A 16306-nucleotide genomic window follows, 5' to 3' on the forward strand; every position below is an offset into this window, starting at 1 on the left:
GAAACCGGCACCAAACGGACCCGCGGGCCAATGCCACCAACATGGGCCGGAAAACTAAAAAGCCGAAGCATGACAACCCGCGGCAAATCCCGAGTTTCGGAGACCTCTGGAAACATGCGCTCAGCGCCCGGGGCCCAAACATGGCCGCCTACAGTGACTTTTGCTCCGATGTCTCCGACGACTTTACCACAGCACCTCTCCAGTCTCCGGTGACCACTGCTGTCATGAAGGAGCTGCTAGCAGGGCTCCAGCTCACGATACAGGCCGACATGGCCCAACTACATAAGGACCTGCCTGGAGACAGACTCTCGGCAAGATAAGCAACAATTGCAAAGTCTACAGCAAACGGTACAAGAGCTGAAACAACAGCACCTCACCAATAAGCAGCGCATTGCAGCACTGGAAGATCAGAGGCGCAGCCTAAATGTTAATATCCGGGGTATCGGAGAAGAGATACCGGAGTCCGAGCTGCCACATGTGCTACGGAGACTCATGCAGGCACTCCTACCTCCCAAGCAAGCCAGGCAAGTGCCCAGAGAGAGAATGTTTCGGCTGCCACGAACAGCCAAAGCCCCAGCAACGGCCCCGCGAGACCTCCTTTCAAAACTATGGAGACAAGACAGCGGTGATGCAAGTACAAGGAACTGCTCACCCTACCAGTTTGAGAACATGCAGCTCTCCTTCTATGCTGATCTGTCAAGATCCACTCTGGCATGGCGACGTTCGCTCCAGCCTTTTACAGCCATACTATGCCAGCACAAGGTACAATACAACTGGAGAGGCTCGCGCACACTGCTAGTCCGCCACGGGTCCACGGTTTCCAACATCCGGGACATACAGGGGGTGAAAGACTTGCTGCCTACCCTGGGACTTCCCATAGCCCCCATGCCCATCACAGAAAGCGCACCACACTAGCGCACTCACCCACCTGGAATCCCACAAAGGTGGTCCCGTTCGTCCCCAGACGGGTAGAAACAGCGGCAAATGCAGCAGCTAATACCTGAGATGACCACAATACCACTCTGCTCCCAGACCACCGGCTCTCAACAGAACCATTCCTCCCAATGACTGAACTTGCATGCATGTTGAGATGTTGTTAAAATCATTTAAATTTACAGGGGCTCCTTGTTGTGGAGTACCCACACTGTTAACTACTAATCACTTACGACACCCCTATGCCAAACATTGTACGTCTCCTTCAAACTCCCCCCCCCTCCCCCTCCAACACCCGGGGTAATAGGGTCTATCCCAGCAGCACTAACATAAAGCACTAAAGCATCAGCCTCAAACTAACCCCAAGCAGACCTAGAGCACTGGCAGCCAGCTTACCGACAGCCGCATCAGCGAGGCTTATGCTACTAAACTTCGGGTGCAGGTTTTACGGCAACAGCCCGACACCCTAGTACTGAGCGATAAAACCACAAGCAATGCAACTCCCACTTTAACCTACGCTGCACCGTAGCGCAGCTCCTACCCCTCTAGGTCAGTACCAGCGCATACCCTCATTAAAAATAAGCGCCACAACCGAAATCTAGACCAAGCCTGTTGTTCACTAGCATAATTAAACTTCGTCTGCAACTTTATCAATGCTTCACAGATATATCTTTATCATGTGTTAACCTTACTTTATGCAAAATCGTAACCAGCTTGTTCCGCCATAATAACAAAAATATGCAGTTTCCAGATACCACATTGACATTGCTGATGACCAATATATGTGTGCACTTGACTCATTTTATGATTCTTTTTGCACAGAAAAATAAAGAATTAAAAAAAACTTAACATTTATTGATTAATTAAAATGGTAATAAAAAAAAGTAAGGGACTTCCGGTTGACTGCAGCAGCGAACAGACGTACATTAAGAGGGCTCCAAGTCCAACGCGAGGAAAAACGGGAAATATTCCTTCCCTCCCCACCCCAACCGACAAACACACATCCTAAACATTAATGGGGAGAAAGGGGAAAAAAGTGATGCCTCACAAACCCACATCGGGACTTACAATCGGAGACCTATGGAGGCAGACACGCGGAGCCTCAGACTCCATCATGGCGGCCCAACATGGCGGGTGCTCAGATTTCTCTGACGACTTGTCAGACGAGGAAGAGAGGGGACTATTGCAGCCTGCTAACCCATCACAAAGAGCTCAGCAGGGCGACAAGAGGAAAGACACTGAACCGCTCACTTTGGCGGCCATGAAAACGTTAATGGCGGACCTGAAGCAGAGCTTTCATGAGGACATTACAGCGCTCCGCACAGACCTGACAGGCCTGACAGGCCGCATATCCAAACTAGAGAGCTCCTCACAATCTCAGGCCCAAGAGGCTGCCGCACTGCAACACGTAGTACATACCCTGGAACGGCAAAACAGGCAATTCGAACATCGCCTTGCGGCACTCGAAGACGCCAGGCGGGCCGCTAATATTAAAATCAGGGGGGTCCGGGAGGACGTTGCAGTGACCGAACTGCCCTCTCTAATGCAGCGCATGATACAAGCAATCTTACCTAGTGGCCAGCAACAAACAATCGCCCCGGAACGGGTCTTCAGGGTCCCAAAACCGGCAAATGCCCCAACTAATGCGACGAGAGATGTCGTCCTGATATTACGCAACAGCGGTCACAAGGCAGCGATCTTATCAGCCCTCCGGGGCAAGACCCCCTTCCGCCTGGACAATATGGAACTCACACTTTTCCCAGACCTGTCCAATGGCACCCTGGCCTGGCGTAGGTCGTTACGGCCACTTACCTCTATCCTCCGCACCCACAAAATTGATTACCGATGGCGGGCATCCAGGACACTGGCGGTCCAACGAGGATCAACCACACACAGCATCCAAGACATCAGCGAGGCCCCGACCCTCCTTCGACTCCTGGAACTACCTCACGACCTGCTGCCTCCGAATGGAGAGACCACCGGGGACAACAACAGCTCCCCCAACTGCACCCACACATGGGACCCGGACAGAGTTGCACCATTCATCCCTCGAAACTCCACACCGGACGCATACTCAGCAGTCACGACATAGTGGCGCAGGGAAACCCGCCAGGCAAGGTCCTGCATGAGACTGCCTAATCCCACGGGGATTATACTATTGCCACCCAGAAAAGAGCCCTCGAGGCCCACTGGAGCTTTTGAACTCATTATTTTTCCTTCGACACAAAGGACACGTGAATATTTTATTCTTTTTTGTTATGCTATATGTTCGAAAGTTTTATAATTTGTAAGGTGTTCTGTAGGTGCCCTGTTCTGGGCAACGCCTTTTAATTACTGCATGTGCCCAGGTTAGCAATCAAGGCCTTGTAAAATTGCAGTCCTTACTAGGGTCAACAAAGAGAACCATGCAAGGCCGCTATAGTTGTAGGAGTAGCCATACTCTGTAGCCACTGTGTTACCGACCTGCACACCTACTTGCTGGGGCCCCACGCATCGCACTTAAGGCACCCGACTGGTGCCATCTAGATGACTACACTAGACGTTAATTATTTCTTAGTACATAGCTAAGTCCTAAACCTACGCCTAATAAGCTCTCAAAATTACATGCATACATAGCTCTCCTTATATGCCCATAACACCCGGCGAAATGCCTATACCTCGCTCGCTCCGACTATGGGGGCATAGTGAAAAAACCCGTGCCCATGCAGGGCGTAGATCACAAAAGTAGTCACCCCGCCACTTTGCATGACCCCGCAAAGCAACCTGCCCTCCAGGCTAACCTCTCGACTGTCCAACCCGTTGGACTTACATAGCCAGCCATGCGAAACATTACCGCTGTCATATAACACATGTATTATGCTTCAACAACAAGCCCCAGGGCGACTACACTTGCTTTTGATATTCAGACATGTACCTTTCTTTAATCTTAATGTCAGTATGCTGAGCCGATTTTCATATCTGTTTGTATGCTTTTCCTGACAAATGTTTTACCCAAAGTCAGGCCGGTGTATATAATGTTATATCTAGTATGTACCGCTAATCCTAATACCGAGCCTTTCCTGTGACCTTCACGCATGTTAAACTACATGGGTTCTGCGCTGGGCATAGCCTACATGTTCCATGCCTAATAACTGGCTTTACATAGCTACTTGGATAAAGCGACTTTCTTTATTATATAACATGTAACAGTCCCGCATAGGAGAATTCATGTTGTTGTTCTCTCCCTGCTTAATCACTCTAACAAGCCATGTTCTATAAGATCTTGAAAACGCAGGTACAACCATAGCCTATATAATACTATATAGTTCAGCTACTGTAACCTAGCCTGAAACCGCTGGTCTAGCCTGTGTGGGAACAATCCTACCAACACCTCTGCAGAACGCTAACCCCCTGTAAGATTACCCCACCAAGTGCTGTGCCCCGTTAATCGCCTGGGCTACAGGCTGTTTCCATACAGACTTTTAAGGCTTGACTGTACCCACTAATGTGACTACACCCGCATCTACCGGTTTAACCAGTATAGAAATGCACTGTTGTGACATTCAACGTAACTTAAGCGACTATATCAAGCCTGCCCATTGATAAGCCTTCTAACAAGACAGATCGCCTTACCGCATCTGAACGGGCACATATGTCTATTAACACGAGTCTGTTAGCCTAACATGTCTTACCACCCCGGATACGCTACGTCCACCTATACTACTTTAACCTTATTTGCCTATAACTAGGCCCCTACTTCTTGCTGTGGAAATAAGCCAACAAGTTCTCATTCGGATCATATGATCCATAACATGTACCCTCACATTCTAAGTCAATGACAAAACTTTAAAAAGCAAATAACCTGTCTAGCTTGCATAGTACTTCTGTTGTAACATCTATAAAATGAGGCCGTTCTATCTGGGATTATATGCAACAATTGTACAATCAGTTATGCAATCCATATGTATTTCATGCATTAACCCCTTGTTTTATTTTCTGTACTGAACCATCTTATACCTCAATAAAAACAAAGATTGACAAAAAAAAAAAAAAAAAAGTAATATATACAAATAAATAAAGAACCTATCTATTGTAAAGTAAAAAAAAAAGATGTATTGTGTGTACAGTAGAGTCTATATTGCCACATAAAAATAGTAACAATGTAGCTACCGAACATATGTCAAGTTTGGAGGAAATTAGGCAGGGAGAAACAAAAGTATCTTATGTTAGATACAAGTTAGCAAAGAGGGTACAGAAAAGAAAGCAAAGCAATAGATACCTATTGTGCCTTTGAGGGCACCCCTACGGCTGCTAATATAGCTAAATAGACTAATGCTAACGTACCTTCGAGTGCACCCCTATATATCTAAAATTCCCCCTGACTATACTAGACTATGACAATAAAGAATAAAAATAAAAATAAACTAACAATAAATTTAAAATCAAAGAATGAGGTAGCTGATAAATATAATCAAAAGTTAAGCTGCAGCATCTTCCCAAAATCCTGAGCAACTCTCATACACAACTGTCCCGACACGCGTTTCGCCACTAACAGGCTCTTACATATACAATTGCTTATTGCATATACTATAGATAAGCATCTCAGGGATAGGTGTTCTCACAGAGATAGGCAAAGGAGAGTATATCCTTGTCTTGCTATCAAATCACCAGCTACTGAAACCTTGCTTTACCTCCTCCTGAACATATGCAGTAAGGCATGGCTAAGCTGTCTGAAGCAGAAAAAAAATCAAACCGGAGATGTCTATATTATGGACAAAAGGGACACCTCGGAAAATAATGCTCTAGCTGTCTGGAAAACTCCCACACCTAAGGCCTATCAGGGAGCTGCCATTGAATATGATGATGTTGTCCCGTAATCCCATGTCAGCTAGGCTAACCTATGAAAAAGTACCCCAAAACACAACATATCCCCATAAATGTCCCCTGATAGTCCTGATCTGGGTGACCAACATATCCAAAAATCACCCAGATCAGAGCAGGGGTTCAGGAAATTCCTGGAAGTCTCTTTTGACCGACCACACTCATGATTTCATGCCCAAAACCGTTCCAGAGAATTAGGCTGGTCTATTTCCAATGACTAAGTTCACTTAGAATAGTTGAACGGGGACCGTTCGTGCACAAAGTCAGTGTTAAAGTGCCGTTCAAATTGCCGAATACTGTTTGACTCCCGTTGAAGAGTCGAAGTCCCAGAGAATGTAAGTTTTCAGCGGTGTTCGTGCCGTCGCGTGTCCGATTTGAGTTCCATGAACTCGATGACAACACACTGCTGAACTCGTTCGACTAAATAAAATGGCCACCGCCACGTGTTCGACTATACGAACGACGATCACCCAGCCGATCGTCAATTAAGCTACGGTTAACCGCAGCTTCTGGGAGGTTAACAGGCTGCACACTCCATTTGCGGGTGGTCCGTCTGTTCGACAGTTTGTTCGGTAAACAAACACCATAGGTATAATCAGGGGAGGGCTGGCAGTCAAGTGGCCCATTGCACCACCAAATCAGTTCACCATCCATGCCTACCTTTTCCTGGTTTTAAAACTGATATTGATGTTATGCTAATACCCGCTCCTTCACGGCTCTGACTTTCAATATTGTCAGAGCGCAGGCTGAGAATCTCTGAGCCTGTGCTGTGACTCACTAACTGAGCGGCGGAACCACGAGGGAGAGGATTTAATCTGACTGCACCTATCGCTGGTGCGCCCCAGTGGACCACCAGCGAATTGTTTTAAATTGAATATGCTGGTGTCCCCAACTTGTGAGCTGTGTTGGCTGCCGGGCGTCTCTGTTGTCATGGCACCCTGCGTGACCTCACAGCTTGCACACCCCAACGGCTGGCCATGCTGACAAACACTGATGTTACTACTTAGACATCCCTCAAAATTAATACAGCCAGAGTAAACACCAATAAACTGTGGAAACAGAGCTGATCCCCCCAAATTTATAAAGATTTGCTTAGTGGATTTGTTGTAAGATTAAATCATGCCTCCTCCTCTCTCTCCCCCATGCGCTGCTCTGTAGGCTGGGAGGAAGTGAAGAGTAATCACATTCTTCCAGCACAGCACCACCTGTGGCTGCATGGGGAACAGCTAGTTAATAGAATACTTGCAGGACGGCCAGCTGCCGCAGAACCTCTTTGTTCCCGTCTCTGCAAAGGGCTCCTGCCACTGCTTGCTGTGAGTGTGAGCCACTGTAAATTAGGGGCAGAGGGCATTTGCACTGCGGTAAGGACGGGTCTGGGCAGGAGGAGAGTGCAGTGCAATCAGTGCACTCCCCTCCTGTGGGTCACCAGTAGACTGGTGCACCTGCCCAGGATCAGAGCCGGGGCAAGTATTTTTGCCGCCCTAGGCAAAAGAAAAATTTGCCGCCCCCATGTGACATCACAATGCCCCACCCATATGATCTGCCATATAAACTAATGCCAATGCTGCACACAGTGTGTGTTTACATTAAAAAGCCTGCAGGGACCGGCTATAGACACCAGAACCACTTCATTAAGCTGAAGTGGTTCTGGGGACTTTAGTGTCCCCTTAATGTGAGGTAAATTATAGATTAGTGTCACTAATATCATACTGGATTGCCTACTTAAAACCAGATGAGGATGATGATGGACTGCAGTTTGGCTCCACTGGTCTGGTGTAGAACAGGATCTCTGGAGGCTGTTTGCAACTGTGGTCACAAAATGTAATGTTCTGGGAGAATTGGAAGCAGCTCCATTTTTTGGGGGCCCCTTACACAGCTCAAGGTCTGAGCCCCAAGGCCTGACGGTGAGTATGCCCATAAGGCCCACTCATAAGTCCACTTATATGTTCCACCCACCCATGAGTTCGGTCACAGGGAGTGGAGTGTGTAGGGGATGTGTTATGTGTTATTGTAGAGGATATGGTGTTTATGGTATGTAGTGTATAGGTATACTAGTTTGTGTAGGTGATGCAGTGTGTTTGTTGTAGTGGAAGCAGTGTGCATTTGTGTATAAGGGATGTATTGTGTGTAAGGGATGCATTGTGTGAATCTGTGTTTGTATGCATAAGGGATGCAAGGTGTGTGTCTGCGTGTATGTAAGAAAAGCAGTGTGTGTTTCTGTGTATTTGTGTAAAGGATGCATTGTCTTTGTGTGTAAGGGTTGCATTGTGTGTGTGTAAGGGAAGCATGTTGTGTTTCTGTGTGTGTAGGGATGCATTGTGTGTTTCTGTGTATGTATAGGGATGCATTGTGTGTGCGTGTGCGCTGTGATCCTTGTCTGCAGGTAGCACGGTCCTCTAGGGTAAACAACAGGCACAGTCCTTTTATTTGCATATAATCCAGGCACTTTATTTGTAAGTCCACACAGGAGACAGCAGCAAATGAAAACATAAATATAACACAAATCCCTATAAACAAAAACCTAGCTCGTCTGAGCACTTACTAACATCGGGTTCCCTATCTCTCAGGGGTTAAACTAGAACAAAATAATATTGGTTTCACCAACCTAGTGTCTTTGTCAGCTCTCTGCACTCCAGTGCTTAGTCAGCCTGTTGCTTTTCTTTCTACACTCCCAGTGCTCCAAGCCAGCCTTAACTGCTTTCCTTTCTGCACTTCCAGTGCTCCAAGCCAGCCTTGACTGCTTCCTTCTGCACTCCCAGTGCTCCAAGCCAGCCTGAACTGCTTTCCTGCTGCACACCCAGTGCTCAGTCTCCTTGACTCTCTCACTGGAGAGAACAGCCTCTCTCCTACCTGCTTCTAGGGAGGAAGCCAGCAATCTCCCTTTACCTGCCTAGCAGGGAGGGGTTTATTCCCAATGCTACAGCTTATTAACTGCAGCTGAGCAGTGGGTTGGAGACAATTCCAAAAAACTCTGGCCTGCACCTTATTTCTCCCAGTTGTGTCTAAACTGAGGAGTGGAGCGTTGGCCCACCCTGCTCCACCCCAGGGGCCCATAACTAAACTTTGGTTTGTGTTGCCTACTACCCCCTGGGGTTAAATGGCCTTTCTGCCTTCACTTTATCACATATCCTCCTCCCCAGCTCAGACCCATCGGGTCGAGCGGCCTTAGAACACAAACCGTGAACATTCACGTCACCTAGGGCTGTACCAGCCCTGACTTGCTCCTCAGTTACAGGAAGTGGCCTATTGTAGATGGCTGCTACCTTGCTTCCTTGTAGTTTAACCCCTTAAGGACACATGACATGTGTGACATGTCATGATTCCCTTTTATTCCAGAAGTTTGGTCCTTAAGGGGTTAAGGAACCCCCACCCAAGTGGATAACCCAAATAGTTAGCTTCCTCAAATCCTAGATAACACTTGGTGTTAGCGATCAAATCGGCAGCCCTTACATTATTCACAACTAACTGGACCTTCATCAGGTATGCTTCCAAGTCCACCCTGTGAATCGCCACATCATCAAGGTAGGCAGCTGCATTCTCTCTGTGGAGCCAAAGTATCCTATTCATATGCGGAAAGGGGGCTGGTGCACTATGCAACCTGAATGGCAGTACTTTATGTTGCCATAACCCCTCGGGAGTAGAAAACGCTGTCCTTCCCTTTGCTTTCTCTGTCAGGGAAACCTGTCAATACCATCAGGTCCAAGGTACTCAGATATCACTATTGTGGCATAGCACGCCTCCTTGTTATCTCATGCACAGCAAAAATAAAAAATGAAAAAAATATTTTTCTGCCCTGATGTCACAAAACCATTCATCATGAAGGTAGATGCCAGCAAATCCGGAGATGGTGCATTACTGTCTCAGATAACAAATCCAGACACACCTCTTCATCTTCATAATTATGTTTAAGCAATGTCCTTTAGCTTGTATTTATATTAAAATTTTACTTTGTTGATTATTTAGCTTCCTATACCTAGGGCCTCTATCACAGAAAACAATTGTAAATGAATTCCCCAAGTTGAACTGTTTGGTTTGCAACCAGTTTGGGAGAATTCGGAGATACTAGTGGGAAAGTACATTTGATGAATAATTCCTTTCATTGTGGCCACAGAATACACAAACAGTGTTATATACTAAAGTGAGGATTTTTGGAAATTCAAAGTGAATTTCAAATTTAAGGCCAAATAGCTGAATTGGAAAAAAGTCAGCTCTGCTTCCAGTCTGGATATTTTGGTCTAAAATGGGTAAATCCCTTTGAATTGCCAACAATTCTCACTTTAGTAAATAATGAGTTCTAGTAAAGCAATTCCCCGTAAATAATTGAACTACCACGGTCGCTAAGGGTCGCAGCTGCGACTGGGCCTGTCATTCCAGGGGACCCAGCTGCCCCGTTGACCACTGGGACCGTGGTGCCCACCAGCATTTTAGTGCCGTCCTGACCGTGTGGAAAAACCGCGGGGCCACATTGAAGGAGCCCATTGGATGGCCAATTCTCTTGGGGTCACCCGATGGCAATGGATTTCCCAGTGATGATGTCAGAGCTGGGAGGAAGCCGTCACTTCCTCCCAGCCAACAGAGCGCCGTGCAGGAGGAGAGGAGGGAGTCAGAGTGGGATCTCTGACTCCCATCAGCATAAGGCAGCCACTGGACCCCAGGTAAGTCACTAAATGTTTTTAAGTTTGTGTGTATGTGTGATAGAGAATGTCTGTATCAGTATATCTGTGTGTGTGTGTGTGTATGTGTCACTGTGTGTATGTGTGTGTCTGTATGTATGTGTGTGTGTTTGTATGTCTGTATGTGTATGTGTGTGTGTGTTTACATGTCTATGTGTCTGTGTCTCTGTGTGTGTGTTTGTATGTATGTGTGTCTGTATGACTATGTGTGTGTTTGTGTGTGTGTCTGCGTGTGTATCTGTTTGTTTGTATGTGTAGGTGGGTGGGAACATGGGGGGGAGGGACATATGGGGTGAGGGGTTGATGTTCGGGGGGGCCTTAGAGCAATTTTTGCACCAGGCCCCGTAGTTTCTAGTGACACCTCTGAATTGAACATTATACTATGCAGGAATGACGAGTTGGGCACTCTTTCTGAGAATCTGAATGTAATATTTCCAAGTCATTAATATTGTGTTATGTTTGCAGAATAGAACACTTTAACTGGCGGATTCCATTTGAACATGAAGCACTGCCAGAATTTAATAATACAGATTTTCTGGGTGAGTTTAAATCAGAAGAGGAGAAATATGTCTAGTTAAAAATGATGGATCTTGAGTCCAGTGAGATCAGTAATTAATTCTATTTTAATACATTATACATGACTGATAGACATAGTGTATCTAAATTAAATTAAAGTGCATTTCAGCATCAATGGGATTTGTGGGGTCTCGCCGTCCTCCACCCACCTTGGACCCAAGACCAGGATCCAGCTTCCAGTGGGTAGACCTCTCCTAGTCCAGAAAGCGTGATTATAGCAATCCCCAGAGTGAATATAGTTCTCCAATCCCCCAAACATGAGCCAAGACTTCATGAAGGGGTAAACAAATCTCTTTTTAATGGGAGCCACACTTGGCCTTATATTACAATCCCCATGCAAGGGGTACGCCCACAGGGACCTTGTGGGGGACTGATTTGCAACTTCACAGACCAATAACAGCAAGGTTACAAGTCACGACACTCCCACACAAAGCACACAATCCCTCCCCTCTGCCTGGGAGATAATTGAATCAGTAACTGCACTAATTCTAATCCAATTATCCCCAAGCACAGAAAAAAACATACAAAACATACAAAAACACCCCAAAAGTACCCTAAAAATACATAAAACCCCACAAATGCTACACCCCCTGATAGCCCTGATCTGGGTGACCAACATATCCAAAAATCACCCAGATCAGTTCAGGAGTTCAGGAATATCCTGGAAGTCTTATTTTTGACCGACCGTGCCCATGGTCCCATGCCCAAAACAGTTCCAGAGAATTAGTGCTAACGGTCGGTCTCTCTGTCTGGAGTACAAAAGTACATACTTCACATGAACAGAGTCTTTAAAAATATTTTAGCCAGGTCTATTGCAGGGGCCATAGTCACAGGGTAAGAGACGGGCCAGCAGGCTCCTCCAAGAAACAGTGACGAGGTTCAGTTCGTTACAATAACATACAGGGATATAATTTCTAATTAGTGGGGTAATAGTTGCTTGATCCAAGGAAATATCTGACTGCCATTTTGGGGTCAAGAAGGGATTTTTTCCTACTTTGTTGCAAAATTGGAAGCCCTTCAGACTGGGTTTTTTGCCTTCTTTTGGATCAACAGCAAAAACATATGTGAGAAAGTCTGAACTTGATGGACGCAAGTCTCTTTTCAGCTAGGTAACTATGTAACTATGTTTGTCTTTCTAATAATAAAAAAAACCCCATAGCTAGTTAAGTAATTGACAGGCTAATTAAAGTGAAGAAAAAAAAACACAGCTAATTTATTGTGATTGGGAAAAGAATGCAAATAGATGTCCATCTACTGGAAGCTTTTAATCTTCACCCCACTGTCCATGGTGTGAGAGAGTAAGAGAATGCATCCCAACAGAATCAACAGTAGCATGTTGGAACTAGACAGTTCCATGACTTTCTGTGGAGGGGATCCTTGGGGACTCCAACAGTTTTTAACCCCTGCACATGAGATGAAGGAAGAGGAGGAATCTTGTCTCGACTCAGAGTAACAGGGGAGTGAAGCTAGCATTTGGGATAACGCTGCTAGACCAAACAACTCAAAGTACACAATTTGAAACATTTCTTTCTTTTAGAAAAAAATCAACTGCTCAGAGTGCTTCTGATACTGTCTTTACAAAAACGCTTTTGGCTCATAGGCCTAAGTAATTGAGCTTTCAGACTTTTTTCACACTGGTCCATATGCTCTATAACCCCCTCCCCCTCCCCAAATAAGTATGTTAATGTGACGCTCCTCCAGAGCACCCAGTGCTCATGGGTGAATTAAATGCCATGGTTTTTTTTTGGGGGGGGGGAGGGGAGAGTTTGATACCAGAGATCAAAACAGGAACAGGGCTGTTAAAGTGTGTTGTGATTGTGTGGGGATGTTCCCTGTGGTGTTGTATATGTTTGGAGGTTGCATGTGTAGAGCAGACTATTTGTGTTGTATTGTGTGTGTAAAGAGGTTTGTTTCTGGCGTCCTGCATGTGGCTAGGGGCTGTAATGTGTGTTTCTGGGTTGTAAAGTATGTGTGGGTGTGTATTTATATAGGGCCTGCGGAGTGTGTGGGCCTAGGGGATGTAGTGTGTGCATGTAAGGAGCTGTACTATGTGTGTGTGAGTGTATCTAGGGGCTCTAGTTTGTGTATGCATATAGGAGCTGTAGAGCACATGTGTATAGGTGTGGTAATGTATGTACAGGGGGTGCAGAATATGTATTTATAGGGGATATAAATGAGTGTATTTGCATGCATGGGGTGTAATGTGTGTGTTTATATGGGTATAACATATGAGAGTGCAGGGAGTGTAGTGTATGTTTAAGGGGTATAGTGTATTTACTGTGTGTAGGAGGTGTAGTGTGGATATAGGGATATAGAGTGTGTGTTGTATGTTAATGCAGGGGCTGTATTGTGTATATAGGGGTATATAGTGTGTTTGTGCAGTGTGTTTGTGTGTCAGTGCAGGGGGTGCACTGTGTGTAGTGTGTGTAGTGTGTTTGTGTGTGTGTGTGTGAGGGGTGTGTATATAATGGATATGGCCTTAAATTATTAATTTAATAATTAAACAAAAATAAAGTGAAAAAAATAAAATAATCCCATTTACTCCCCCTTTTAACTGTGCAGGGGGTATACAGAGCATTCAGATACCTGGTGGTCCAGTGAGAGGGGCCACGCCACACACCGATCCGTGGTGGTCCATCCGGCAGGTAATTTATTCTGTACCCCGCAGGGTACAGACCATGTCTCTCTCCCTCTCACGAGCGTCGGTTTTTCAGAGCGTCGCCGCGGGTTACCATGGCAACACTCTGATAATCTTGGGGGAGAGAAGGAAGCTGCTCGGCATGCATGGAGGGTGACCAGCTCACTGCCCGATTTCACTTCTGGTCCATGATGGGACAGAACTTCATTTTGGGGCTGGTGCTGTCCTGCATGGGCTGGCAGGAGAGATCTATTGATCTTTCCTGCCGGCCTTGGCCCATGGCCATCGCGGCCCTCTGGGCATTTGCCCGGTTTTGCCCGATGTCCAGTCTGGGCCTGTCTGGGCCATGCGAGGAGGGGGTGCTTGAATGACTGATGGGGCTAGCTGCGGTTGATGGTCCAACTTTTGTTTTAAATTCTTTATTTTATTTTATTTTTGACAGTGCAGCATGGAGTATACAAATTGCAGCAGTATAAAACATATATATTTCCATAATAGACAATTGGCAAGCAGAGATGGTTATGTATGCTGCACTGTTATTTTTTTGTTATAAAGAAGAGGTATACATAGAATACATCAATCATAGGGTATTCCTAGCCCATATGGTGACATCTGTCCGCTATTGTCGTGTACAGTATGTGGCTGATCAGAGGGGTCGGCCAGAAGACGTCACATATGCCGGCTAGTCTTGTATGAAAGTACATGTTAGGCAGGTGAGTCGGGTCAAGGGTAATAAACGTGTGGTGTGTGAAGTAAATTTAGTTTATGCGTGGATGCATCCAGTGTTGTCCCCAGGGTGTTTATGTGCTGTCGCGTCTGTGGGTCTCGTGTATCCCTGTTTGGGGTTGCCCCTCCGATGTCGGTTGCCGGTCTTCAGGTTGCAACTCTCTAGGATGTCGAGGCCCGGAGGGGGGTGGGGGGGAGGGAAGAGAATTCTCGTCCATGTTTAAGTGTTCCCAAGGCTAGTGGGAGTACCTCTGTCACATTAGTCGGCTGTGCTGGCCTAAGAATGTGAGGTGTTGCTAGGGCAATATTAAACAGTTAACCAGTTAAAAAGTAACAGAGAGAAGAAAAAAAAAGTTAAAAGAAAAGCAAAGCGTAAAGTCAAGACAATAATAAACTTAAGCGTTTTGGGAACAGAGAGAAAGTTCAAACCGGTGTTATGGGTCATGAGTTCGAGTGGTCATCGGTGGTGGTGTCGTGGGGAGCCCGGTCGTTCAACCGGTGAGCTGAGGGTGGTTGCTCGTAGAGAGCTCCTCAGGTCAGTCTCTCGTGTCCTAGGCGTCGCCCCGTGTTGGGGGTGAATTCTTTGATGGCAGAGGGGTCAATTTGTGCGAGTCCTGAGCCGGCCTCTCTCTGCGGTTCCGTGATGCCGATCCTATGTAGGTGAGCTTCCAGTTCCGTGTAGCTCCAGGCCCTATAGGCGACATTCATGTGGGTGAATAGCAGCTGCTTAGGGATTCCCCAACGGTACTGGATCTGCCGTGTTTCAAGGGTGTTCAGCAGCGGTCTCAGCGACCTTCGCCATGCGATGGTGTTGCGGGTGAGATCAGGGAACAGCGTTAGGGATGAGCCTTCGAAGAGTATTGGAGTCTTCCCCCTTGTGGCTGTGAGCAGCAGGGCCTTATCCGACATCGATTGGAATCTTATGATAAGGTCGGCGGAGGCAGTCGTGGGCGCTGTAGGCGGTTTTGGTAGTAGAAATAGGCCGTCTATTTTCACCGCTTTGGCCTGTTTGGGCAGCAGCAGCGTGTTGAGCAGTCGGCAGACATAGTGAGGTAAGTCGGTTAGACCTATCGAGTCCGGGATGCCGCGGATTTTAAGATTGTAGCGCCTTTTCTGGTCCTCCATGGCGTCCACTTTGTCTGTGGTTGTCAGTTGTTGTTTTTGCAGTTCTGCAATTTGGTTTTCCACCACCATTAGCCTGGAGTCTTGGGTGCTAGTTGTGGCCTCTATGAGAGTGATCTGGGAGGTGGCGCTTTCAATGGCCGTTTTAAAGTGCGCCATATCTGCTGCTATATTCACCCTGAGCTCAGCCAACATGTCTTTCAGCTGGGCAGCTGTTACGGGTTCAGCTGGGGCTGGGTGTTTGGCTGCGGGTCTCATATCGAGTGGTATCTCCTCTCCAATGTCGAGCGGGTTGGCTTCGGAGGAGTACGAGGAGTCATCTCCCTCCAGCTCCATGTTGTCCCATGCGGCCTTTTGGGCGCCCCTCAGGAGTTCACCGATATCTCGGCTTGTCGGGATCCGATCGCTCTTGGGTTTTTGGGTTTTCCGTCCCATTTTCCTCAACTCTCCCGCTGGTGTTGGGGTCAGGCTTTGGAGAGGACCGGTGTGTTTTGCTGTTTCTGGTCCAACTTTTGGACATCAACCTATACATATGCTACCAGGGCGGCTTTGGGTAGTGTGAGCGATCGTTGGTCTCTTACCCATTTCTGGTCCTCTGTGAAGACCGCTGCATAGAATTGCTCCAATAGCATCAGTTGTACAACATCTTCCACCGTGGTGGTCTAGCACCAATTAACCCAGTGTGTAGCCTTTTTCCATTTTTTAGAGCGCTCAGAACCCTGTATTGTATGCATCTGGGCTTACCACATATTGGTTATAACTATCAGTTCTTCATCAG

The 16306-nt window shown here is 46.7% G+C and overlaps 2 protein-coding genes across 2 annotated transcripts in view; both read left to right on the top strand.

Annotated features, from left to right (window-relative positions):
• EPB41 (erythrocyte membrane protein band 4.1) overlaps window positions 1-16306 on the top strand; it is a 403184-nt gene that overhangs the window by 342229 nt on the left and 44649 nt on the right. The gene's annotated exons all lie outside the window — the stretch shown is intronic.
• LOC134610960 (putative transmembrane protein 244) overlaps window positions 1-16306 on the top strand; it is a 43066-nt gene that overhangs the window by 4389 nt on the left and 22371 nt on the right. The window contains exon 3 of the mRNA XM_063454376.1: window positions 10932-11005. Coding sequence (XP_063310446.1) covers window positions 10932-11005 — 74 coding nt within the window. The remainder of the gene's footprint in view (window positions 1-10931; window positions 11006-16306) is intronic.

The sequence above is a fragment of the Pelobates fuscus genome, chromosome 1 (assembly GCF_036172605.1).
Source record: "Pelobates fuscus isolate aPelFus1 chromosome 1, aPelFus1.pri, whole genome shotgun sequence".
Lineage (NCBI taxonomy): Eukaryota > Metazoa > Chordata > Amphibia > Anura > Pelobatidae > Pelobates > Pelobates fuscus.